We start from the raw sequence: 26309 nt of genomic DNA, 5'->3' as shown, positions 1-26309 counted from the left end.
GTGGATAGTTTTAAGTTATTGACTTGTGTGTGACCAGCCTTTGGAGTGTTGCATAATAAGCCTTTTGGAGTGTTGTACAGGCACTTATTGCTAGAATCTGGGCTTATAGACATTTTCCTTCAAGAGTGAAACATCTTAAACATTGTCTCTACAATACTCCATATGTAGTCTCTTCACTTATGTCTTATCATTTGAATCACCTGAGTGTGAACTTTATTTCCTGCTGGGACTCTGAGCTGCTGGCCGACTTTGAACTAAAGGTCATTGAGGTCATTGATTTACTGTCCCCCCAAATATTATCCCAATCACAAATGAGTATCTCTATTATGGTATGCATCACCATCATTACCTGTCTCCACTGTTCAGTGGTGAGGTTTGTGAGAGCAAGGTCTTCCTTCATCTTTGTGATCCCAGTGTTTAGCATACTATGTAACTTAGTACTATACACAGTGTCCAAAAAGTGACATAGACTTCGGAGTAAAGGGATATCTATAATAGGGTAGGCTATCTAGGGAAGTTGGGACTTGAACACTGAAACTGGAGAACAGATAGATCTTGACTGGGTCAAGGAAGAGAAACTTTCCAGTTGAAAGGAATGTCTTGAATACAAAGCCGTGGAGTCCTAAATAAGTGTGCTGTCTTCATGGATCAGTGAGGGAACCAGCCTGATTAAAGTAGAGAGATTGTTTGGGAAAATAAAGTTGAGGTCAAATTATAGAAGGTCTTAACATAGTACAGAGGTATTCCAATTTGAAGCAGAGGAAAATATAATAATTTCTTTTGAATTAGATGAGAAACATAATGTAATAGATGTAAGAAAATCAGGATGAAATAGGAAGAATGTAGGGTAGATCAAAGAGGAAGAGTCTAATCGACATAATAATAAAATTTTAAAAAAAAAAAAAAGAGGAAGAGTCTACCCCCTGTCTGTTATGGTAATCCAGGTGTGAAATGATGTAACCATTTTCTGAGCACTTGCTTCTCATTCATTCATTTATTCATTGATTAAATGTGTGTCTATTGACTTTTATTATGTGCCAGGCACTGTGCTAGGTGTGGGGGATACAATGGTGAGCAAACAGGAGGAATAAAATTAAAGAATTATGTGACATAAGTGATAGAATAATAGGGAATAAGTTGAAATTTAAAATCCCATTTAATAGGATTTTAGAAGTAAGCGGACATATATGAGGAGAAACAGACTTGTATTGAAAACAGAATCAATGGTACAATAAGCAGTAAAACGATGGATGGGTTAGAATAACATTAAGTGGTGTATATAAGATCTGCCAGAATGAAAAATATATATTTTTTGCATTTGTCTAATATGGCTTGCCCATGCTCAGAAGGAAACCCACTAGCATTACTATTATTGTCAAGAAAGGACTGAACAGTTGTTAAACAATTTCTCATATTTTATTGATATAACAATTCGAGGAGGTGATGAAAGGTATAAATCTTATTTGGTCAAGAAAGAAAGCAGCACTGATCCAGCACATATCCAGGGGATCAAATGAGTAAACAAAGAAGGGGGGTTTGTCTTAATATTAAAATGTAAATTCAGTCATGCACATTTGAAAATCCTGGTACACTTTAAACCTGTTGAAGGCTATTTTTAGAATGAAGTGGCATTTATTCCCTTGGAACTGCTTGTGAATTGAATTGGGATTATAGCCATTATGACAAACTACTGCTATAACCTATTTGTTGTGTGTGTATAGGGGGGACTGGGCCTTTTCTCATATTGCCTACAGTATAGTGGATGAGATAGATGTTGTATACAATAATTACACAAGTGATGGAGAATTATAACTGTATTAATGGCTGGGAAAGGTAAGTGCATGAACTATGAGTTTATAATGGACATTTCTGAGGTTGTGATACTTGACCTGAGAGTTAAAGAATGAGTAGGAGGTTGTTAAATGAAGAAGGATAGAACATTCCAGGCTGAGGAGCCAGAAAGTACCATGTCCCTGTGATGGAAAGGAGCATGTTAAGAACTGAAAGATGGTTCACAAGGCTGGATTGCAGAAAAAAAGTTAGCATAATATGAAGATGCAGAGATAGCTAGGGACAATACTGTAAAGTCCCTGTAGGCCATGGTAAGAATTTTGTCCTTTATTCCTAGAACAGTAGGAAGCCCTTGATGTGTTTTAAGGTGTGTGTGTGTGTGTGTGTGTGTGTGTGTGTGTGTGTGTGTGTGTGTGTATGAGAGAGAGAGAGAGAGAGAGAGAGAGAGTATTAAATTTGCACTTAACAATTTCTGTTTCAGGATGGATAGAGAATGGACTAGAGGGCCAGAGTAGATACGAGTTTGGAAGCTATTACAATAATCCAAGTGAGAGACTGAGGGTAACTTGGACTGAGATAGTGGCAATTGAAATGGAGAGAAATGGATGGATTTGAACGATATTTAAAAGGTAAAATTGGTAGGACTTATGATGGGTCGGATATGTGGGAATGATAGGAGAAGGTTGTCAAGGATGAAACCTAGGTTTCTAGTGTATACAAATTGGTACTGAAAAATTCCCATTCATAAAAAGAGAGAATAATAAGAGAGGCCCAGCATTAGTGGGGGAAAAACAAGAGTTGTGTTTTGGCCTGTGCTATGGTTTGAATGTTGGTGTTTCTACAAAATTCATGTTGAAACTTAATTCCCAATGCAATAATATTAAGAGGTGGGCATTTAGGAGGTAGTTAGGCCCTTATGGGATTAGTGTCCTTATAAAAAGGCTTGAGGAAGTGATCCCTTGCATTCCTTTTGTCCCTTCCACTATGTGAGGATACAGCATTCCTTCTCTCCAGAGGACACAGCAACAAGGTGCCATCTTGGAAGCCAAGAGAGAGCACTTACCAGATATTGAATCTGCTGGTGCCTTGATCTTGGACTTCTCAGCCTCTAAAGCTGTGAGAAACAAATTTATATTATTTATAAATGACCCAGTCTGTGGTATTTTGTTATGGCAGCAAGAATGGACTAAGACAACTTGCCATGTCTATAATTAGATATATGTCTGGGACTTAGAGGACAGGTATCATGGAAAGTTTTTTTTTTTTTTTTTTTTTTCTTTTTAACTGTCCAGCATTTAAATCCACTTCTTACGTTTGGAGAATTTCCTACCTTAATAGTCTGGAAGGAAGAAGAGATTGAGCATGAGCTCTAGGGTTCTTTAATCAAATGAATCCATGCAAGGTTTTGAGTTGGGAATGAATGACACAAAGAAGTATGCCCTAGGAAGAATTCTCTCTGAAATTAGTGGCCATTAAAGTTAAGATGCAGTTTACAGGGCAGTTTTGGTAGTGCTTGTGGTAGTGGTGTGAGCCTGCGGCACTTAATGCTTGGTTATAGTGGTGTTGTCTTGACCACCAAATCTGTAGAGTGAGTTAGGGCATTGCTCCGTGCTGTGTAGCCTCTGAGTTCTATAGCTATTCTAGCTATTCTGGAGATTTTTGTGATGCACAGTATCCTTTTAACAAAAAAAAATTTTTTTTAATTGGCCAGAACCAATTTTGCAACTACTGACTTGGATTGATATTAGGGGTATGGGCTAGAGGTATACATTTGTGAGTCACCTGTGTAGTGGTTGTATTGGAAACCATGCACACAGAGTACAGAATGAGAAAAGGTCTACGACTGAGCCTGAGAAATTTTTTAACATTTAATGGCTGAATAGAAGATGAGTCTGAAAGAGGAGATAGAGAAATTACTAGAGATAGGAGAAAGAACAGATAAATTCCATGTTTTAAGAAGCAGGAATGATAAATACTGTTGAATGATGTGGAGGGGTCAGGTCAGGTAAGGACTGAGACATGTTAATTGTATTTAGTGACCTGAGGTTATTGTCATCTTTAATAAGAACAAATTTTATGCCATAATGGGGTTGGAAGGCAGATAGTAGTAAGTTGAGAAATGAGTTATGAGGGACACAGTCTGAGTTTAGACATCTGTTTAGAAAGCAGGTTGGCTGTGAGAGAAATATGGGGGTGAGAGAAATATGATGTTGACTAATAGGACCTGAAGTGTCTAGGGAAGATTCTGTTTTCTTTTCATTCTTTTTGTTTTTAACGGGTAGAGTCTTGACCATGTTTAAAGCTAATGGGAGGGATCCAATTGAATGGATGAATTAAATACACGTGAGAGAAAAGAGATATTTGATATTTTAACATTCCTGAGGAGGAAGAGATGGCACTGAAAGTACAGGTGGAAGAACTGGCTTTAGGTAAGAGGAGAGAGAGTTCCAATATTGTAACAGGTGAGAAGGAGGATAAAATGATGAAGATGTAAATAGGATCATATGTTTGGTGTCTCAAATTTGAGAAAGTTTCAATCCAATGGCTTCTATGTTTTCTGTATACTATGTGCTGGACAATATAGTTGCATATTAAATTACAGGCTTCATAGAAATTATTTAATCTTCACAACCATTCTATGATGTTGGAATTATTACATTTCTCACTTTGCATTTGAGGAAACTGAAGCTTAGGTTAGAAACTTGCCCAGAGTTTTGACTTAACAAAGGACAAAACCAGAAGTTAAATTCATATCTGTCTTACCACCAAGAATTGTATAGAGTTAACTGGATGCATACAAAGGACATATCAGAGAAAAAAATCAACAAGACTTTGTGAATAATTATTTGTGAGAGATGAAGGGAATCATAAGATACCAAGTACAGCATTGTGACTACTGTATTGTGTACTTGAAATTTGCTAAGAGAGTATATCTTAAATGTTCTCACCACACACACATGGATGTGTGAGATGATGGGTATGTTACACGAACTAACTTGCCTGTGGTAATCATTTTACAATGTATACATGTATCAAATATGTTGTACTCTGTAAATCACACGGTTTTTATTTGTCAGTTATGTCTTAATAAAACTGGAAGAGTAAATGTAGAAGATAGATTTTCACACACAGGCACATACACAAAAGAATAAATCTGCTGAATTCTTACATTAAAAGTGAAAACTTTCATTAGCTTTGATTTCTCACTATTATTAATACTAACTAGTAAGCAACATTACAGCACATTATAATAAAATTGATTATGTACATCTGATCTGAGGCACTTAAGCAAGAAAAACTTCCAAAAGATTCTTTTTCATTTTAATAATCTGTGAAACAACTTAGGTTGTGGTAACTTGAGGCAATTATTGAGATCATTTAGGATTAAAAACATTTCTGCCAGAAATATATGAAGGATTGAGGCAATTTGGGGTAACTAGTTTTTTTCTCTGCTCTTTATTTCACTTTGGATATGCAGACAAATTCTTAAGACAACATTTTGGACAGAAAATGTGTTTTATTTAAAACTGAACAAATGAGTCAGTCTCATCATTTGTCTAATCAGAATGTATTTGAATTAGGCTTGCTTTTCAAAAAGTTTTGAAAAATGCTGAATTCAAAATTGAATTTTGGTTATTGATTTGAGTTTTTTTACTGTCAAATTAATACCAGTTTTATTGGAACGGTATGTTACAAGAGGAAAGAATAGTCTTTAAAAAGACTTGTTTTCAAGGCACCGGGAGAGCCTCTGACAGGTCCCCTATTCCTTGACGGCCCTCCTCTGATCCAGCACCCACTTCCGTGGTTTCACGCGGCTTGGTCCACGCTCGCCCGGCAGGAAGGCGTGCGGGCCGCAGTGCTGGTCTCGCCGCCCAGAGCGTGATCTCGCTCTACAGCGCGATCTGCCTCCCGCTGCGTGCTCCGCGGGGTCTCTCGGGGCTGACGCCAGGGGGCGGGGGCTGGGCGCTGTCGGGGCGGGTCCAGCTTGGCGTCGGGATTTGGCGTCGGGATTTGCCGTCCTGTCCCAGGCCTTCCGGGCTCTGAGTGAAGTTTGGGACCCCAGGGCGGGTGGGTGTGGACATTCAGGTCCAGAGGGGTCGGTTAGGTGGGGTGGGAAAGGGAGCTGCGTGCCGTAGGCCGCTCTGAGGGAATGTGTGTGAGGGCCGTGGCGGTGGGTGGGTGGCGTTCTCGTGGGCCCAGCCTTGGAGAACGGCCGGGGTTCGCATTCGGGGGGCGTCCCGGCGCGTCGCCTCATCTCGAGGCTTGGGCGCCGCGACGCGCCCGAAGGTGTGGGAGCGGCCGCGTGGTTGGAGTGCCGTGGGCTGAGGCGAGCCGCGTGCGGAGGGGCGGCCTGGGCTGGGGGAAGCGGAGCAGGCTGTGAGAGCCGCAGTTGGCGGGCGAAGTTCCTACCGCGGAACGCGAGGGCCGAGTAGCCCCCGGGATCTGCGGGAGCGAGACGTACGAGCCCCGCCTCAGGCGAGCTGTGTAACGCGAGCCGGCAGGCCTGTGAAAACCTCCACTTTTTGGATTTTTGGTGGTAAATTCGTAAATGTAAAATCGCACGGATTCTCTAGGTTTTACCTTGTTGTTGGTGAAGGACGTTATTTTGCTACACACACCTAGAAGCGACATACATTTCAGAGATTTATCTTAAAGGGCATAACCTTTTGAGAAATCTGGGTGTCAGTGGACCCCAGAGGATTCAAAGACTTACTGCGATACCACGTGTAAGCAATTATGAAGACGGACTCTTCCTCCTTCCCCCGAAATTTCAGCCATGCAATGACATTCCACAACTATTTATTAGGTGCCTGTTAGAGCTCTGCCTACTACTAGGCCTGGATTGTAGCTGTGGGCTGAAAGGGCCTCTCCCCTCTCCAGTTCTTGCTCCACCCACATTTTTCTGTGAAGAATCCTGTATTGAAAGGGTCTTACCGAATATACGCTATTTTGCATACAACGCCAGAAAATCTTTTCTTATACATTTTTTTTCTTTTATCATAGAGTTCAAGATGAATGACAACCTGTTTGTCAGTTTGGACAGACTTTTGCTAGAATTTGGTAGGTATAAAATGAAAGTAAAGAAATAGAAATAGAAATAAAATGTCATTTGACATTTTAACAATGAATTGAAGTCACAAAAGAATTATTTATTTTAGTTTTTCAGTATGAACAAGACATAAGTACTAAAGAAGATGTGATTCAAAGAATTAATAGTAAGTAATTTTGCATGATAAAGATATTCTTTTAATTTTTTATGGCATATAATATACAATTGTCCTGTTTAGGGCAACTTATAATTGGCATTGTAACTATCCTGCTAGTTTTCTGTAGGACTAATAATGAGCTGTTTACTCTAGGCAAAATAGTTGTGAATTAACTACAGTTTTTTGATAATAAATTTCTGTATTCAGCATTTAATTATTTTATGAAGAATTTTGCTTTAAGCAAAAATGACCCCTTAAGGTAGTCTCAAGTAACACTGGTTATTTCAAATATTTGAGTGAAAGTTTACCTCTGTAGAAGTCACTGAAAATCAAGGGCCAAGACTTATGAATACTACATTTTCAGGAATAATAATTCTGAAAAATAATAATATGAGTGAAATGGTAAGGCAAATTACATAAATGTGTGGTCTTTTAAGATTCAACATAAAAACTATCAAAAAATAGAACTATTGATTTCTTAATAGTTCTGAAAAGGCAGAATTTGGTTATCTTTTCTGTAATCAAAGAATACAGAGTATTAAGAATTTATTTCAATCCTTTCAAGAAACAAAATCGTTTAATTTTTATCTTGTATTTAATTGTAACAGAGATAAGTGAGTTGAAGGTTCATATAATAATTAACTGATATGGAACTGTAGAATAGAAATTTCACATTTGTCAAAAACAGAAGTCTCATATTAGTATCATAAATTAGTAAATGTTTACATGAATTCATAGCATAATAAGATGTGCTTGACCTTAGATGTCACCTAATCTAGCATTCTTATGTTAAAGATGAGGGACAGCGGACATTTATTTTTCTTTAATCCCAAACATAAATCCTTCTTAGCTTCTGTGACTAGGAGCAGGCTTGGCTCTGGTTCTGTGTCTTTTAGCATAGGGACCTTCCCTTCTCATTTCACTTCTTCATTCTCTTTTTAGGTAAGTTGCCATATCTCTTTTTTTCTATGGTATTTGTTTATTTTGAATTTATGATTTCTAACTTAAGAAAATACACATTTTCTCTTTCCAGAATGCTTTGAAGATATTAAACAAAACAAAGCAACTATTTGTAAGATACATGAGATTATAAATACAACAGATGAGGAAATTGGTCATTACTGTAAACATAGTAAGGAGATAAAAGACAACTGTAATAAGTGAGTATTTGAAAGAAATGAACTTTCACTGATTGTCATTAGATTTTTTTTAATTCAAGTTTTCTGAGTTTATAGTTGAAGGTGCTGTTGCTTTAAAATAGTATTCTATATTAGCAAAATAATGAATCAAGTCTTAAATTGCCTTATTACATACCCCTGTAGAAAGGAATCACAGGAGATTCAAAAGAAAAATAGAAGTAAGGGTTATAGGATCTCACTAATTCAGATCCAGTTAGTCTAAATACAGAATTTTGAATAATCTAAGCTCAGTATATAAAATTCCTATTAGATAAATTTGAAATAATTTTCATCTTTGGATTTTCAGGATCTTATTTTTGTGTAAGGAAGTTCAGCCTAAAATTTTTCAAAGTAGAAGTATTCAATATGTTAAGAATTCTTTCAACATGGCTTCTGGATTCTAGTAGTTAAATTTGGTGTAAGTCAAACATTTGAAATGAAGATGTGAATAGAACTTTATTATGTATTACAAATATTTTTTAAAAATGTATTGGTTTTCTGTACTTAATTTTATGTGGACCATTGTCTTTGTATTAAGTTCTATACTTTAGAATCATGTTTGCTTTGAAATACTCTGTTATTCAAAATTTTAATAGGCCTTTTTGTTTTTTCCCACATTACATTTTTTTCCCCAATGGTTGTAAGAAATTGTAAAAGTAACATAACCTAATATAAAAATTAAAACAATCTGCAAATGTATGGTATAAAATTTTTTCCCTGCCTGCAGTTCCTATCTCTTGCCATCGCTGGAATTATCAATGTTTAAATGTTTTGGCAATCTGATCAGGAAGAAATTATATATTGCTGAACTTTTATTTTGATTTAGGTTTTATTGTAGTAGGTTTTGCCAGTGGTTTCCCTCAGTTAGCTGCAGTGGGTGCTGGAAAAGTACTGACAGTCTCGCCTTAGAAACTGCCGTGTCCTAGATAGACTGTACTTTATACAAGCTTAATTTCTGTAGGAATCTAAGGAAAGTTAATAGCATCTGTTGATGTTAATATGTTCAAATTCATGAATACCTCTAGTTTATGATTTCAACATGCTCATTAAGAGATTTAAGTGTGAAATATGAATTCATGAAAGTACTAGAAAAATATAAGTAACTATAATCTTTAAGAGAGGAAGGCCTTTCTAAGTATGTCACAAGTCAGAAACCACATAGGAAATGAGGAATAAATTTGTGATATATACTTTTCTGTGCTTCCAAAGTAGGCATGTATACTTTTGAATCTGAAAAAATAAAAAATAGATAGAACAAAGAGGAAATAATTTGAACAATACTTAGAACGAAAGCTGCCTTGGTGTATATTCATTTTTGATTTTTTATATTGGTAATCTTTTTTCAAGTTATGTAATAATAAAACAAAAACTGTACAATATGAATATTCATTTTATTCTTAGTATCTGATTTTATAATTTATTTTGACCTAGTTTCTTTCTAGCTCAAGAGGTGTAACAATCTAATTTTCTAAGAATCAAAGGAGAAAAAAGTCTCTCTCTAGCCCTTACCTTAGTTCTTTGAATGCTCACTTCAAACGACTTTCTTGGCCAAGATCATAGAAATATGATGATAAAGAAAAGTTGATGTTGGAGTGTTACAGACTGTATTACAGAAGTGCCATAGTAATCCATCCAGGCCACATTTGCTCCTTCCATAGTTATGGTTCAAAAACAGGTTTTATGTAAAAATTAGTGAATGTTGATATTCAAGCATATGAGCACATGAGTGGTGGTAGTGGTGGTCATGAGAGATGGGAATTTTTTTCCTGATGTAAGCTTGTTTTCTCCAGGAAAAGAAAGATTAATTTCTCTTTAAATGATTACATTCATTACTTATTATCTCTGTCAAGTTCTTTATCATTCTGAGATGCTAATTACAAATATAATTTTTCCCATAGCTGGAAGCCAACATGTGATGTTTTTCATAAACATGAAGATTATATACAGGAGCAACTTACTGTTTATCAAGAAACTATTGAAAAAGACAAGTACAGTACATATATTAATTTAAGTTTATCAATTCTGTAAAATTGTATTACCAGGACATGCTATGTAAGAATGTTAATTGAAAAATGTAGAAACTTTGAGTCTGGCTGGTTAGCTCAGTTGGTTAGAGCACAGCCTTATAACACCAAGGTCATTAGTTCAGGTCCCCATACTGCCCAGCCACCTAAAAAAAATTAATAAGAAAAGAAAAGTGTAGGAATTTTGAACTCTGAGGGAGTTTTTAAAAACAGTTTTATTTTTTAATTGACCAGTAATAATTGTACATATTTATGGGGTACAGAGTGGTATTTTGATGTATGTATACAATGTGTAATGATCAAATCAGGGTAATTAGCATTATCCATTACCTCAAACATTTATCATTTCTTTGTTTTGGGAATAATTGAAATCCTGTCTTCTAGCTATTTGAAAATATATAATAAGTTACTGTATATTTATTAATAAACAAAATAATTATTAATTTTAGCCACCTAACATTACTGTAGAATGCTAGAACTTATTCTTCCTATCTAGTTGTAAGTTTGTATCCATTAACCAGCCTCTCCCTATTCCCCTCCCCACCCTAATCTAGTCAGCCTCCAATAACCACAATTCTATTCTCTATTTTTATGAGCTCAACTTTTTAGTTCCCATATCTAGAATGCAATACCCTTTATATTCAAAGATGAGTCTTAAGAGAAGGCAGGGACTAAAGTAATAGATTTGGACTTCATGGCATTTGAAATAATGGAAATAGATGAGATTGCCCAAGGAGATGTATGGAGCAAAAAGAAGAGAAAGCTAGAGTGTACCATCAACCAAAGAGTAGGCAGAGGGTAGAATTAGTGAAGGAGACTGTTACATTTTCATTTATAGACCCTGCTTCCAAATTCCAGAAAGGATTTGATAATTTGTATAAAATATAACAGTGTTAAAAAAAAACCAACTAGATATAAAAATCAAGGCTACAGTGAAGTAAGGATAATACTGGAAGATGAAGCCTTTGATCAACTTAGAAATTCATACTGCGTTGTCTTGCACGTTTGTTAGATGTAGGCAGAAATTAGGCTTTGAAATTCCTAATAGTCAAGGCATTGTGGAAATGTGATCAGTTTGGGATTCAGAGTATTCATTTAAAAAGCAGTTCAATTGCTTAGGATAGGTAGAGGTTTTTCTTGAAGCTTGAGAGAAATTTGTCCCTTGGGTCGTCAGGAAGGGGAAATTTTACAACATGGTAGTCAGTATTTTTGATGACTACCACCCCCATTCCCAAACCCTATATATATATACCTGCCTCTTATAACATTTCTCAATGTAAGTCAATGGCTATGAAACATTAATTCTTAAAAATGATTCTGTGAGAGTCTAAAGCCAACCAATCCAAATATAAGGATACTTCAAAAAATTCATGGAAAGATTCATATAATCTCTCAATTCTGTTTTTCCACGAACTTTTTGAAGTTCCCTCATATATACATCCCTGATAATGTTTGTTGTAGATGACTTCTCTTAGCTAACCAGAGGTGTTAATGTGAAAATACCTATCTATTTCTTTCCTAAACCAGCCACATAGGTTAATGGAACTGATGACTAAGTACCAGGCATTTGTAAGAGGAAAAGAATTTGTTGATGTTATGGGTGATGAATGCAACACAGAGATAATAACGGCTCTTCTTGAACCACAACATAGCTATTCTGGGCTCTGCCAGAGTTTCTATATGGGCATGAATAGAAGAGTGGGCGTGAATATACAATATGAACATATGACACCAGCTTAGTTTCCTTATAGGTATTTCTTTGCTCCCTGGACCATTTTCCCAAGTTATTACATAAGAAATGTGGTCTAAATTAAAAGATATACATTTAGATGAATAAGAGTTTGTTTTAGTCTCAACAGCTTTATTTTGCTAAAGGGGACAGAGTTTAGTAATATTAAAAAATTAAAACATTCTTAAGATTTAGACCTGCTGACCAGTACAAAGCTGTTATCCTTACTCTTCTTTTCATTATAATAGTAGTTTATGAATGCTTGTTCTTTTCTCATTTGATAAGGTAAGATAATCATTACAATATCTTTTAAGAAATTCCCCCATGTAGTATGGTGAGAAATGAAATCTTGGTGAATGTAAAGATTGTATATTTTCAAATAATTTACTTTGAATATTATTTCCTGAAGCTAAGTATTTGATAGAAGTGGGTATAAAGAGGATTTAGAATATATTTTCTGTAAGAACTGGGTTGAACATTTTCAGCGTAGATCAGGGTTGACAAACCTATTTTGTAAAGGACCAGATAATAAATGTTTTAAGCTTTGTGGGCCATACAGTATATGTTGTAGCTACTCAATTCTGCTGTTGTGGCACAAGGAAACTTTAGACAATATGGAAATGAATGAGCTATGATCCAATAAAAAACTTTATTTATGGTCACTGAAGTTTGAGTTTCATACAATTTTGATGTGCCATGGAATATTTTTCTTTTGATTTTTTTCAGTCATTTAGAAAGCAAAACCATGCTTGGCTCACGAACCATTCAAAAACAGATGATAGAATTGATTTGGTCCATAGGCCCTATAAATTGACTCCTGTTGTAGCTCAAGCACAGGCTGAAGAAGAAGGAAGCGTTAATATCCTTTTGCAGGAATTAACTATACCATTCAAGACTTGTACCTAAAGTAGATGACCATCCCACCACTGCTTGAGTTGGACTGGAGGAGTTCTTCCAAACTGTGCTAAAATTTTATTCATAAAGAGTTGTAGTGTATACGTGAATGATTGTGAACCCAGGGTTCTAACACATAGAACGTGACTTCATTTTATAATTTTAGCTAAAGAAAATTAAAGGAGATTAAAAAGGTGTGGTTATACCGGGGAGAGTAGAGGCTCAGAATCCAGGGAAGATATAGGTTCAAGAAGGAGTAAATGATCAGAAGAACCAGGTTCTACAGAGTCAGAATGAGCACTAAAAAGAGATTTTTCTGATGGACAAATTAGGTTATTGGTGATCTTGGGAAGAATAGTATCATTAAAATGGTAAGAGTGGAAGTTAAATTGAAGAAGATTAAGGAATGAGTAACTCAGGTAGTAAAAAAGAGTATACTTGAGAAGTATGGTGGAGTTAAGGAAAGTTTTCAGAGCAGACAATATTCAGGGAAGCAGGGATAAGTAGATATTTGACTTGCCTTTTATGCTTAATTTAGTAGACTTTAAGTGATATAAAGTTTTTAGATCTACTCTTGTTATATAGACTTTTTAAAAATTTTAACAGAAAAATGTATGATGGTTATATATATCAGTATAAAGATGTTTTGAAGCAATACCAACTAAAATACTCAGAAACACCCTTTTCACACGAGTACTATGAGAAGAAAAGAGAACATGAAGAAATTCAAAACAGAGTGTTGGCATGTACTGAACAACTAAAAATGAAGGAAAATATTTTTATGAAATTTCTAGGTATTAACATTTTTGTTATATATTATTTTAATTATGGTATCTTTGTAATGAAAAGAAAACTGTTAATCCGTCTAAACTATGATCTTGTTTTTCAGTGCCTGCTCCCTTTCCATCACTTACTAAATGGACATTACACATGTATCCACAATAATATTTCTAATACTTTTTATTAGATAAGTATTATTTCTGTATTTTAATTGTTATTGTGTTTCCCTGGTGAGAGTCACATTGATTTATTTTTCTGTTTAATTCATAGATTTAGAGGTCCCTTGAAAGGTCATTTGGGACTACCTTTCATATATGTCCATGAGATCAGAAGCAAGCAATTTTATTGAGAATAAAATGATATATGAGGGTACTTCAAAGGTTCATGGAAAAATGGAATTAAAAGATAATATGAATCTTTCCATGAACTTTTTGAAGACACCTGATACATATGACTTTAAATTACCATATCTTAGCAACTAAATCAATGAAAAAGTCATTTTGCTCTGTCTTACCAAAGAAAGTTCTGATTAAATCAATTTGATTATTACTTGTTAGGATGGAAGGTGGTAAGGATGTGAGTCACAAGTATTGATGCTGAGGAAGATACAGAGAGCTCTCTCGCAAGGAACTCACAGTTTAGTAGGGGAGATAGACATGTAAATGAGTAATTCTAATTAGTACCACTGTAATAAAGTCCTAAGCAATTCTTGTTTGGTCTAAATCTCACCTGTTTGTCAGAGATATCTTCCCTGATGATGAACTTGAGAATTTCTCTTTCAACATCCGCAATTCTTCATATACTTTCCTATCAGATTATAATTCTACTGTTTGTACTACGTCTTCTTTATCTCAGCATTCTACCTTGCTACCTGTCTGCTTCCTCCTAAACCATCCTTATAACTCCTCTGCTGCTTGCTCTCTCCATGTTTTGGTTTTAGCCTGTTCTGCTTTTAGTCATTCCTTTGCTGCCCATCTGTGCTTTAACTTCTCAGTGGGAGGGAGCCGAGGTTGATAGTTCCCAAAGGTCCAGCAGAGGTTTAGGGAGTTGGATGTGGGATGAGATAAGATGTAAGGTTGCATAACAAACAAGAAGAGGTGAATGGAAGTAGGAAGAATTGAAGATTAAGGTTTAGAGATCTATATCTCTCATTTTAAATTGATATTTTTAAAACAACATAGCCTTATAAATCATATTCGCCTGAAATTTTGTTTTGTAGCATATAAATCATTTATTTTTAAGGCAAGATGGAAAGACCTTTCTCCTTTCTCTGGAGTTTTTGTTCACTGTCACTATTCTATTCATTTTTAAATTCTCCTAAGTGGATTGTAGAGTAAATTAGGAAAGTATATTAGCCAATAAACCATGCAGGATGTCTATTAATAGCTGAGAAATTCTCTACTTGAAATTGGGGATAAATCCAGTTCAAGCAAAAAGGCCAGATAGAAGATCTGTCTCTCTTCTGAGCTCTGCAGGGTATACCATATAGAGCAAGAAAAGGAAATTGGGTGGATTTTTAATGTTGGCTCTGGAAAAAATAAACAATGGAAATATAAAACATTAAATTTGGACCTGAATTGATAATGTTTTATTAGTCATGCCAAATGACACATGGACTTAGATGAAAAAAACAAAAACCACCCTGTGAAAATATTTAACTGAAAGAAAAAAATTCTAACAAATATTTTGTATGAAATGTTATTTTTAAGCTCAGTATATAGCATAGTTAAACAATATACTATCTTTGTTAGTCTGCCAAATGTTTATATTAGTCTTGTATCTTTTCAGATATTGTTATTAATGTTGCTCATTGCTTATATAGAATATACACATAAATAATGTTATATAATGTCAATTATTCCTGATACAGAATATATATTATAAATGTTAAATTTACCTTCATGACACAGTTCCTTAACATAAAAAGGGTTAATTTGAGATGTAAAACACAAGATATTCTTAAACATATCAACAATTTTACCAAAAATTCATCTGAATTGAAAAAAGAAGTAGATGAAGTGGAAGTAGAGATTAATTATTTAAACCAGGTATATATTTTGTAATAAGTTTCCAATGTATGTATTAATGTGTAAATATAATGGTATGCCGGTTGACAGTCTTAGAAGAGCTATTTTTAAGAGCCCAAATGTGGAGAAAGCTTTAAGACGCTCTATTAGCTTCAGATTACCTTTGGAGCCAAAATGTGTTTTAGATACTGGATGTGTTAAACTCTGAGTTTTGGAGAATAGTTTAGCTTTCTTTGGAGTCTGAGGAAAGATGATGAGGAAAGAACAAGATGTAGCTTAGTAACAAAAATTTAGAGGCATTAAAAGAGCTACAACAGTGTTTTCAAAAAAGGGAACAAGACAGTAAATAGTTTAAAGAATTTAATCTTGAAAAATTTGTGACTATAATTTTTAATCTTTAGAGAACTAAGCTAGAACTCGTTTAGCCATTAAGATTTTTTTGAACACATTTTTAGTGTCATCAATTGAATTGTAGCTTTCATTTACATGGGTATGAAAACCCATCAAAGTCACTTCCAAATTTTGAGGAAAAAAATTCTAAATTTCTTGAAAATTCTGTTAAAGATTGTATGTTTATCCTTCATAGGTATGAGGTACCAAATGACAGTAATATAATTTTAGTAATGAGAAGAAATTATGCCATTTCCTTTAAAATATATGTTAACTACATTCCTACATAGGGAATCAATGTCTACTTTGCTTATGACTGTCCTTTTTTAAAAAGACAGAAGTTCTGTGAAATCTACATTTGCTAATGGAGCTGTAAGAAAAAGTTAAGGGGGTATGCTTTATTGTTAATTTTGATGCTGTTTTAGCCAATTTCGATAAAAGTAGTAAACACTACCAAAATATCAATCCTGTGATTATATAGAAAAAAATATATACATTAGTTAAGATAAAATGTATGTTCATTACTGCTTTGCAGGTAATTATTTTGTTTTGCTTTCCCATTTTTCTTCTTAGCAGATTGCAAGACTTTATGAAACTAAGAATCTTTCAGAAACTCTGGAAGAAAAGAACATAAATACAGAAAAGAGAAGGGACTTGAATGAAAAAGAAAGGTATAGATAAACTTTAAAATTGGATATTATATGAACAGATAGATATTATGTGTCTAAAAGTTTGATTCTATATTCTATCCCAAGCCACTAATGTTTACACAGTATCTATATAATTTTTTCATGCATGCTATTTGATATTAATTTTTTATGAAAAACATTAAGTATTTAAATATTAGGAATACTCAAATCTGCTTATTATTTAGTAAGGCCAAGGATAATTTAGAGAGAAATAGGGTAGCAGTCAGTTGTATAATTCATATAGTTTTCCGTTATGGGGCAGCAATAGTAATGAAACAGGAGAAACAGTGGTGGGGACAGCAGGGTATTTACCTTTTTATCACTCTGTCACTGGTTTGACCAGTTCTTCCTTTGCCACAGAGAGTGAAGATGAGCCAAAGAATGCTTCTAAATTGTGGGATTGTATGTTTCCTTGTCTTTTGTCCTAATGGTGATAAAATAGACATCAGAAGTAGAGGCATTAAAAAAAGCATTGATTTTGCCTTGTTATTGTGTGACAGAAAGATAAATGTATTACTATTGCTTTTTCTGGTCAACTTTCTGTTTTTTCTTTCTGCTTACTCCCTTTTTAATTGCCCTTATCCTGATTTTTTAGCACACACTTCTACCAAGTTTATTTCTCTGATCTCATGTCCTTGGATCTGTTATTTTCTTGATTCTCTCACTCCCATGTATCACATCCATGACAGTATGTCTTTAATTTTATAATAAAATTGATAGAAAAAATAAGTAAATGTGCAGAATTTCACTTTAGTGGCAACTGCTTAATATCACAAGTATTCTTTGTATTGAGAGGAACTTATGTAAATATTTAGTTAGTTGTTTACTAATATATATTTTATAGTGTTTATTCTTTTTCTTTGATTTAGGAGAAATTCAATGAAATAATTCTGCCAGTAAAAAACTTAAAAGACTCATTATTATTATAATACTGCTTTAATGATTTTTGTATTCAAGCTAGTTTATTTGTTTCTGAATAAATCTTTCTAAAGTTTAAAGTACTCTGGAATCTAAATCTTGCTATTTGTGGTTAAAGTTTTGGTTTAAAATGATTTTGATATGTTTTAAAAGTCTTTTAAAATGATTATGTTTTAAAAATAAGAGTGTGTTATACTGAGAAGAACATAGGACTTAATCAGGAAAAGTGTGTTTTTGCTCTGACACCAAGTAATTTAATAATACTGGGCAGGTCTGTTAAATTCTCAGGAATTCACTTTTACCATCCGCAGAATGTGGGTTTTAATTATGTAATATCTAAATATCCCTTCTAGCTTTAAAATGTTAACTTTTTTACTTAGCTAATATATAATGTAATTCACTCTTCTCTAGAATTTTTGAAAAAGACGAACATGTGCTTGTGTTCAGTAAAACCCCTCAAAGCAGCCAATTATTTCTTTCTTACGAATCTCAGAAATTAAAGATGCAATCTTCAGAACCAAGAGTTACAGGTACGGTATCTGTTTATTTTTCAGAAACCTCATTTTCTATGCAAACATACAGAAGAAAAAATAGGAAGAAGCAATTTTAGTTATCATTTGGTATAAGCAAGAACAAACAATACTGGAGACCTATAGGCTCTCTTTCTGTGAGGAAACAAGATGTCTCCTATACTTAACTTTTTTCTCTTTGTAAAATAAATCATTAATGTGATATATTTTTTTTAAAAAGTGTTCTGGTCTGGTTGCACAACTATCAGAGGAGTATAAATAATTATATTTTTTTCATTTCAGAAGTTGTATTATCAGTATGTGAGATTTAAGTGGGTAGCAGACTTGTGTTAACAGTATTTGTAACTTGTTCACTGAGATACAAGGGTACTTCAAAAAGTTCATGGAAAAATAGATAAAAGATAATACAAATCTTTTCATGAATTTTTTTGAAGTACCTTTATATTTGAATCCTGTTTTATTCTGTGAATCTGCAGATCAGATTAACTATATTGTATTAGAATAACTACATTGGCTGATATCCCCCTCCCTCTGCCCATCATTAATATCACCACTTTGTCTTCTTTGATTACTCATTATAAAGGTGTAGTTTTGTCAGATGGTCATTCTGTCATTTTGCATTCATAGTTTTGTAGTAATTATTGTGTAATGAGGAATTAAGAGTTTTAAAATAATTTCATAAATCTATATTTTAACTAAATATTCATGTAGACTTAATTTTCTAAATTACAAGGTTAGGTTAAATGTTGGGGATGATATATGATTCTGTGTCCAGAATTGATTTTAAGTAGTGCTGTTTAATAATTTAGATAAAAAAGAAGAAAGTTCTGTGAAGCAGTCAAAGCTTGCCAATATAGACTTCAGACAAAAAGAAGATGATAGACAGGTAGGTATTTATTTTTTCATAGTATAAATTAAATGATTGCTTGCATTAAATAAGATAATGAATGTACTGCACTTAGGACACAGTTACGTGTGTGTGTATTTTTGTGTGTATTGTGTATGTTATAAATACATTAAATCAGCCTCAGGGTCTAAACAAATTTAGAGGAATTTCAATATGGCATTCTGAACATACACTGTAACCTGCTCCTTTACCCCTAAAAATAATGGAAAAGATATTTAAAAATACCAAGCCCTGTACCTAATAGATCAAAAACTGTGAGAAATCCCGGAGGGAGGAAAACAGGATTGGAATGAAGAGGGAAATTATAGCTTGGGACATGCATAGGAGAATAATGTTCCACAAGATAGAGGTTCAGGGACAGTGAATAGGGTAATTTGTTGGATTACCTTAGTGGGAGTTAGTTTAGTTAACCCCTGTTCATCCTATGTCCTCTCTGCCTTTGGCCATGCATCAGCAATATGATGACTGTCTCTAGGTGGAGGCAGTGAATATGGGAGCTTGGATAAGAGATAGGTGGTTACCTTGGATAATTCTTGATGCCCATGAATAACAAGGAGCATATCTCCCAGAAAGCTAACTGCTTGCACATATTTATCTTTCCCCATTCTTGCTGAAAATAGTCCAGAGGGAAATCCTCAATGAAAAATATAATTGTTCTTCCATTAATTCATAGTTAATACACACAGATATAGGGTAGTAGTGACCAAAGTAATTAGTGAAACTTGCTAAGTCTAAATATGTATTAATTATAAAAATTTTTAAATCTGGTACTAAAATTCCAGATGATACCAATATGGGTTGCAGGTGGAAAGATAAATGAGGAAAACAAAAGTTTACTAAAGTGTTTTTTGTTTGTTTTTTTAGTGATGGAGGTAAGGAGGAGATAAGAATACTGATTAAATCTATGCATTTTTGCAAAAATGTAATAATTTAATGCATATATGTTAAACATTTAAGGATAACTACCAGAAGAGAGATAGAATGTGCAAGTTTTAAAATAATAGAAGAAAAAAGATAAAGAAAATTTAATTGGTCCAGTAAAAGACAGGAATGGAGGGATAAATTAAACAGCTAGAAAGCATTGTAAATAGAAAGTAAATAAGATGTCCAAAATAGTTCTGAACAAATCAGTAATCATAAAAATGTGACTGGATTAAAATCCCAATAAAAGACAGAAGTACGTCCGTGAGATATATAAACAAAATACAGCTATATATTATTAAAACAGAACAGCTGAAGCAACTTGACAAATGAATGCTGATAATAAAAGGATGGAAAATATATATCAGACAAATGGAAACAAAAATAAAGCAGATATAGCAATGTTACATAAAATAGAGTTCAAGATGAATAGCATTAATGGGTAAATGTATTTCATATTTTTAAAAAGAGCAATTCACCAAGAAGTAATAAAAACCATTATGTACCAAATTATAGTTTCAAAATATATAAAGCAAAAATTGATAGAATTCCAAAGGAATGGCTGAATCCACAGTTAAAACAGGAGTGTTTAGTATAGCTCTCTCAAAAAAAGTACTGATTGTGAGTTTAGGAGTTGAGTTTAGCTACACGTGAAGCAATACAAAACCAAACCAACAAAATAATAGCATCTTAAACAAGATAAACATTTATTTTTCTCTTACCTGCCGTGAAATTCTAAAGTAGGTGATTCAGATTCAGGGCTGAAAGCACTATCTTGACGATGTCATTATTTCTCAGGCTTTATCTTTGCTTTCTTTTCCTGCTACCCTTCATGGTAAGCTTTTACCACCAGGTCACCTCATGGTCAGAAGCTAATTGTAAATTTGCCATCATATCTGCCTTTCAGGGAGGAAAGAAAGAGGGGATAAGGGCTAGCTGAGTCTGCCCCATTTTTAAGGATCTTTCCTGGGAGTTCCTTAAACAATTTATGATATTGTTTCATTGGCTAGAACTTAGTCACACGGCTACCTCTATCTACAGGGGAGGTTGAGAAATTATAGGTGTTTTGTTTGTTTGTTTCTTTTCTTTTTCTTTCTCTCTCTTTTTTTTAAAAGCAGAACGCAGAAAGATTTTGGATAGCATAGGCAACTGGCAGTTTCTGCCACAGGAATAAATCGAGTAGATAAAAAATAAGTAAGAATGTAGGGGATCTGTATAGCACAGTTAGCAAACTTTGTGCCCACTATACACAGAGTGCAATTAAATTTTTGTTTGCAGCATTCACCAAAATTGACTATTTACTAGAATCAAAAAGCCATCTCCACCAATTCTGAAAAGTTGCTATCTTCACTTACCATATGGTAGCCCTTCACCAAAAAAACTAGTTTGCTTAGGAAAAAGAAATTCACACACTTCCAAATTATTTTTAGGTTATAAAAGAAATAAAAATAGAATTTAAAAATGATTTCATAGAGTACTATAAACCAGTAGCTACAGAATGTAGCCAAATTGGTTCAGTAAGAAAGATTGAAAACAAATTAGCTGAACTTTCAACTCAAAAAGTGTAAAAAGAAAAAGATGCGAAAAGAAGGGGCTGGCTGGTTAGCTCATTCGGTAGAGTGTGGTGCTGGTAACACTAAGATCAAAGGTTCAGATCCACATACCAGCCAGCTGCCCAACCCTACCAAAAGTAAAAAGAATAAAATAATAAATGCAAGAAAATAGAGGTTAATAAAGAGAAAAGGATAAATTAATGGAGTAAAGAAGTTGGGCTCGTCAATATAACCCAAAACTAATAATTTCAAAATATCAATAAAATAAAATTTCAGCAAGTATAAAGAAAAATGAATCCTCCTCCACCCCCGAAGAAGGAAAAGTTAAGAAGATGAAGAGGGGAAGAGTGTGTATCACTACATATATGGAAGAAATTTTTTTAAGTCCTGAGAAAATACTATATGAGTATATGATTTTATACCAATAAATTTGAAAATTTAGGTGAGATGGACAATTTTCTAGGACAGTATAAATTGCTAATTGGGCTGAGAAAGGTGGAAAAACTGAAATGTAAGCAAATACCTATTTCACTGTTTTTTCCTTACCTCTGTCTCTCTTCTCTCTGCCACACACTCACTCTTCAGAAGATACCAGACTCAGTTTTTCAGGTGAATTCCACCAAACCTTTAAGGATTTAGATCAGGATTTCTTAACTTTTATTCTGTTAATATTTTTGACTGGATAATTCCTTGTTGTGGGTTCATCTTGTGATCCACTAGAGGCCAGTAGCACCTCACCCCCAAGTTATGACAATCAAAAATATCTCCAGACATTGCAGATGTCCCCTGAGAGGTAAAATTGTTGAAGTAATTTTTTTGTACAACAAATAAACTTTTTATTCCAAAGCATAGAAAAAGTTGGAAACTATCCAACAAATCATAGATGGCTAATCATCCATGTGAATTATACCTCAATGAAAAAAGTAAAAATAAATGAATGTTTTGATATCTAGAAGTATAGCAAGATAACAAGGACAAGGTTAGTGAAAGAAAAGAAAAGTTATAGGTCAGTCTCAAGAATGAACATAGATGTAAAAATATTAAGTAACTGGCAAAGCAAATTTATGAGTGTGCCATTAAAAGAATACAGTTGGCCCTCCATAGCCACAGGTTAAGCATCAAATGATTCAACCAACCGTGGATTGAAAATATTCAGGGAAAAAAATATATATATATATATAACAATAAAAAATAATACAAATAAAAAACAACACTTAGCGAGAAATTGGTTAATAGACACAAAGAATGATTATGTTTTGTAATGAGGAATATGCTAATTAGCCTGACTTGATTATCACAGATTGTACACAGCTATCAATATTCAATTCTGTACCACACAAATATATATAATCAATTATGTGTCAATTAAAAGGGTGTAGATTAAAAAACCAAAAAACAATGAATACTGTATTTATATAACATTTACATTGTAATAGGTATTATAAGTAATCTAGAGATGATTTAAAGTATACGGGAGGGGGCTGGCCCCATGGCTCACTTGGGAGAGTGCAGTGCTGGTAGCGTTGAGGCTGCGGGTTTGGATCCTATATAGGGATGGCGGGTGCGCTCACTGGCTGAGCGTGGTGCAGAGGACCCTGAGAAAGGGTTGTGATCCCCTTACTGGTCAAAAAAAAAAAGTATATGGGAGGATGTGCATAGATTCTATGCAAATACTGTGGCTTTTTATATAAGGGAGTTCAGCATCCATGGATTCTGGTATCCTTGGGGGTCCTGGAACCAATCCCCTGCGGATACTGAGATATGGCTGTACATTATGACTAATCTTGGTTTTCCCAAGAAATTCAGTGATAGTTCAGCATTAGGAAAAATCTGTCAATATGATTCATTATATTAATAGATTAATAAAATATTTCAAATAATTAAAAATATGAGATTTTTCACTTAATATAATTCTCTCAAGGTCCATCCATGTTGTTGCAAATGGCAGTATTTCATTCGTTTTTATAGCTGAGTAGTATTCCATTGTGTAGATGTACCACATTTTCCGTATCCACTCATCTGATGATGGACATTTGGGCTGGTTCCAACTCTTGGCTATTGTAAAGAGTGCTGCGATGAACATTGGGGAATAGGTATACCTTCGACTTGATGAATTATATTAAGTGAAACAAGTCAGGCACAGAAAGAGAAATACCACATGTTCTCACTTATTGGTGGGAGCTAAAAATTAATATATAATTCACACACACACACACAAAAAAAAAAAACGGGGGGGGGGGAAGAAGATATAACAACCACAATTACTTGAAGTTGATACGACAAGCAAACAGAAAGGACATTGTTGGGGGGGAGGGGGGAGGGAGGAGGGAGGGAGGTTTGGGTGATGGGCAACAATAATCAGCCACAATGTATATCGACATAATAAAATTTTTTTAAAAAATGAGATTTTTAAAAGAATGATAAAGAGGAGGATCTATACTTCTAGATATCAAAACATTTATTTTTTACTTCTTTCATTGAGGTATAATTCACACACCATATTGAAAGTGTAAACTTAGTGATTTTTGGTATATCCATATGGTTGTGCAACCATTACCACTGTCTAATACCAGAATATTTTTATCACCCCAGACATTTAAAAATATTATAAAAACACAGTAATTATATCTGTGTGTGTGGTGCAGGAAAAGACAAACTGATTAATGGACAACATCAAAATCAAAAACTTGTATATGACTAAAGATACTAACAAAGTTAAAAGACAGTGACAGAATAGGCAAAGGATTGGTATCCAGAATGTACAATACATAAATATATAGTAACTCTTACAAATTAATAAAGAGAATAAAAACAGGCAAAAGATAAGAAGGCAATTTACAGAAAGGAAAGTCAAAGGGTCACTAAACATAACAAGATGCCTGACCCCAGGAGTATAGAGAAATGCATATTAAACTATTGAGATAACTGTTTTCACCTATCAGATGAGCAGACATTAAAATGTTTGATAATATCTAGTAAGGTCAAAAATAATGGGATGTAATTTGGTACAACCCCTTTGGAGGACTGGTTCACAGTACTTATTAGAAATAGAAATGCACTTATCCAGCAATTCACTTATTGGCATTTACTGTAAACAAATACTTGAAACACTTGTACAGATTGGAGGCAGATAACAAACACATATATTGTACCAGGAGGCAGATACAAATATGTATATTGTTTAAAACGTACATCAAAACGGTAACATCACTTGTTCTTTAAGGGAGATTGATACTTTTTTTTATAATCTAAAAGCACAATAAGATGATGGAAATAAGACCAACATCTGTTATAACAAAAATAAATGAAATAAACTTCCCTGTTAAAACAAGGATATTTTCATTTTGGGTCAAATAACAAAAACAGAGACTCTTCAAAATGAGTGACTCAGGGAGCATGAAAGCCTTGAAACAAACATTAACAAAGCAGTGTTTTAGATATTAATATTGAATAATTTATTTAAAGTTAAAATGAAATATCAGCTCTTTCATATGTATATAGAAAGGAAAGTTTCAGGCTTTAATCTTTTAATATGTTGTTTTGCTTTCCTCTGTTCAATTTGAGAGGTTATAGAGGATAGAGGAACACAGAAATCAGGTTATCAGATGAAAAAATGGTAAGATTCACTTCATTTGTCATGAATATGGATAGGATAAAATTTTGAAAAGTTTACCTTAAATGTAGAAATAATACCATGAATAGTTATGCTTGTCAAAAACATTAAAATCCTTGAAAGTTTTAAACTTTTTTTGTTTCCAAGTATTTGACTTGTTTTATATGTAGTGGTTTCAGTTAATGTTTGTGGTTGTTGATATTGATAATGGTGATGAGGATGAAATGCTTCATGAGAGACCCCTGAGCGGTTACAGCAAGCAAAAATTTTTTATTGTTTTGTATAGCCAATTCTATTGCTTAATTTCTTTCCTTTAGGTATTTAATGACTCTGCTGTGAATAACCATTCAAAATATTCACATGTTATGGCTATTAAAAGTTCACAAAATTTTATGCAATTCAGGTAACTTTTAAAAATAATATACTTTAATTTCTGAAATAATTTATGAATATCAACTCAATAAATAATATAAAAATTATATTTATTGCATTTTAGATTGTTGACCCCACAGAAACAATCAAATTACAATCAGTGGTTTGAAAAAGGAGATACAGGTATTTGCTGTTCATATTTTTCCTTAGAAGTAGGGGTAACAAATTATATCAGGTTTTTATACTATTCAAATAAATTGTGTTGTTTGCATCTCTGGTCAACTGACCATGCATATGTAGCTTTAATATACATTTTCCTTTAAGTATAAAACAAGTGCATTTCATTGTAGAAAATTTGGAAAACAAAGAAAAATAAAAGGAAACAATACCGCCACCTAGACATAACTGACACCATAGATACTAATGTATATTCTTTTAGTCTTTTTTTATGCATATTTATGTTTTAGTCTTTTTCCCCCCAGATTTGAATCATACTGTGTTTATAACTTTGCACCCCTTTTTTCCCACTTGATGTGCTATTGAGGTTATTTTTCCATGTCATTAAATGGATTTTATTTGTAATCCCTATATAATGTTCCATTGTATGCCTGTGCCATAATTTATTTAGCCATTCTCTCACATTGAATATTTTGTTCCTAGTTTTTCTATTATAAATAATGTTACTATATTCTTTTACATTAATGTTTTACTGTCTTGGACTATTAGAATCACAGAATGGTCACAGGATATATGAGGGTACTTCAAAAAGTTCATGGAAAGATGCGT

General features: G+C 33.7%; 1 protein-coding gene across 1 annotated transcript in view; it reads left to right on the top strand.

Moving 5' to 3' along the window:
• Positions 1-5802: 5802 nt before the first annotated feature.
• The window catches only part of C3H14orf39 (chromosome 3 C14orf39 homolog), a 41275-nt gene continuing 20768 nt past the window's right edge, over positions 5803-26309 (top strand). The window contains exons 1-13 of the mRNA XM_063091801.1: positions 5803-5859; positions 6796-6852; positions 6951-7007; positions 8032-8158; positions 10075-10164; positions 13430-13617; positions 13713-13755; positions 15531-15651; positions 16594-16691; positions 18039-18157; positions 18967-19043; positions 25469-25554; positions 25648-25706. Of these exons, the coding sequence (XP_062947871.1) occupies positions 6804-6852; positions 6951-7007; positions 8032-8158; positions 10075-10164; positions 13430-13617; positions 13713-13755; positions 15531-15651; positions 16594-16691; positions 18039-18157; positions 18967-19043; positions 25469-25554; positions 25648-25706 (1114 nt within the window). The 5' untranslated portion in view covers positions 5803-5859; positions 6796-6803. The remainder of the gene's footprint in view (positions 5860-6795; positions 6853-6950; positions 7008-8031; positions 8159-10074; positions 10165-13429; positions 13618-13712; positions 13756-15530; positions 15652-16593; positions 16692-18038; positions 18158-18966; positions 19044-25468; positions 25555-25647; positions 25707-26309) is intronic.

Source organism: Cynocephalus volans, chromosome 3, assembly GCF_027409185.1.
Source record: "Cynocephalus volans isolate mCynVol1 chromosome 3, mCynVol1.pri, whole genome shotgun sequence".
NCBI classification, from domain to species: Eukaryota; Metazoa; Chordata; class Mammalia; order Dermoptera; family Cynocephalidae; genus Cynocephalus; species Cynocephalus volans.
This window is presented reverse-complemented; position numbering and strand designations above follow the sequence as displayed.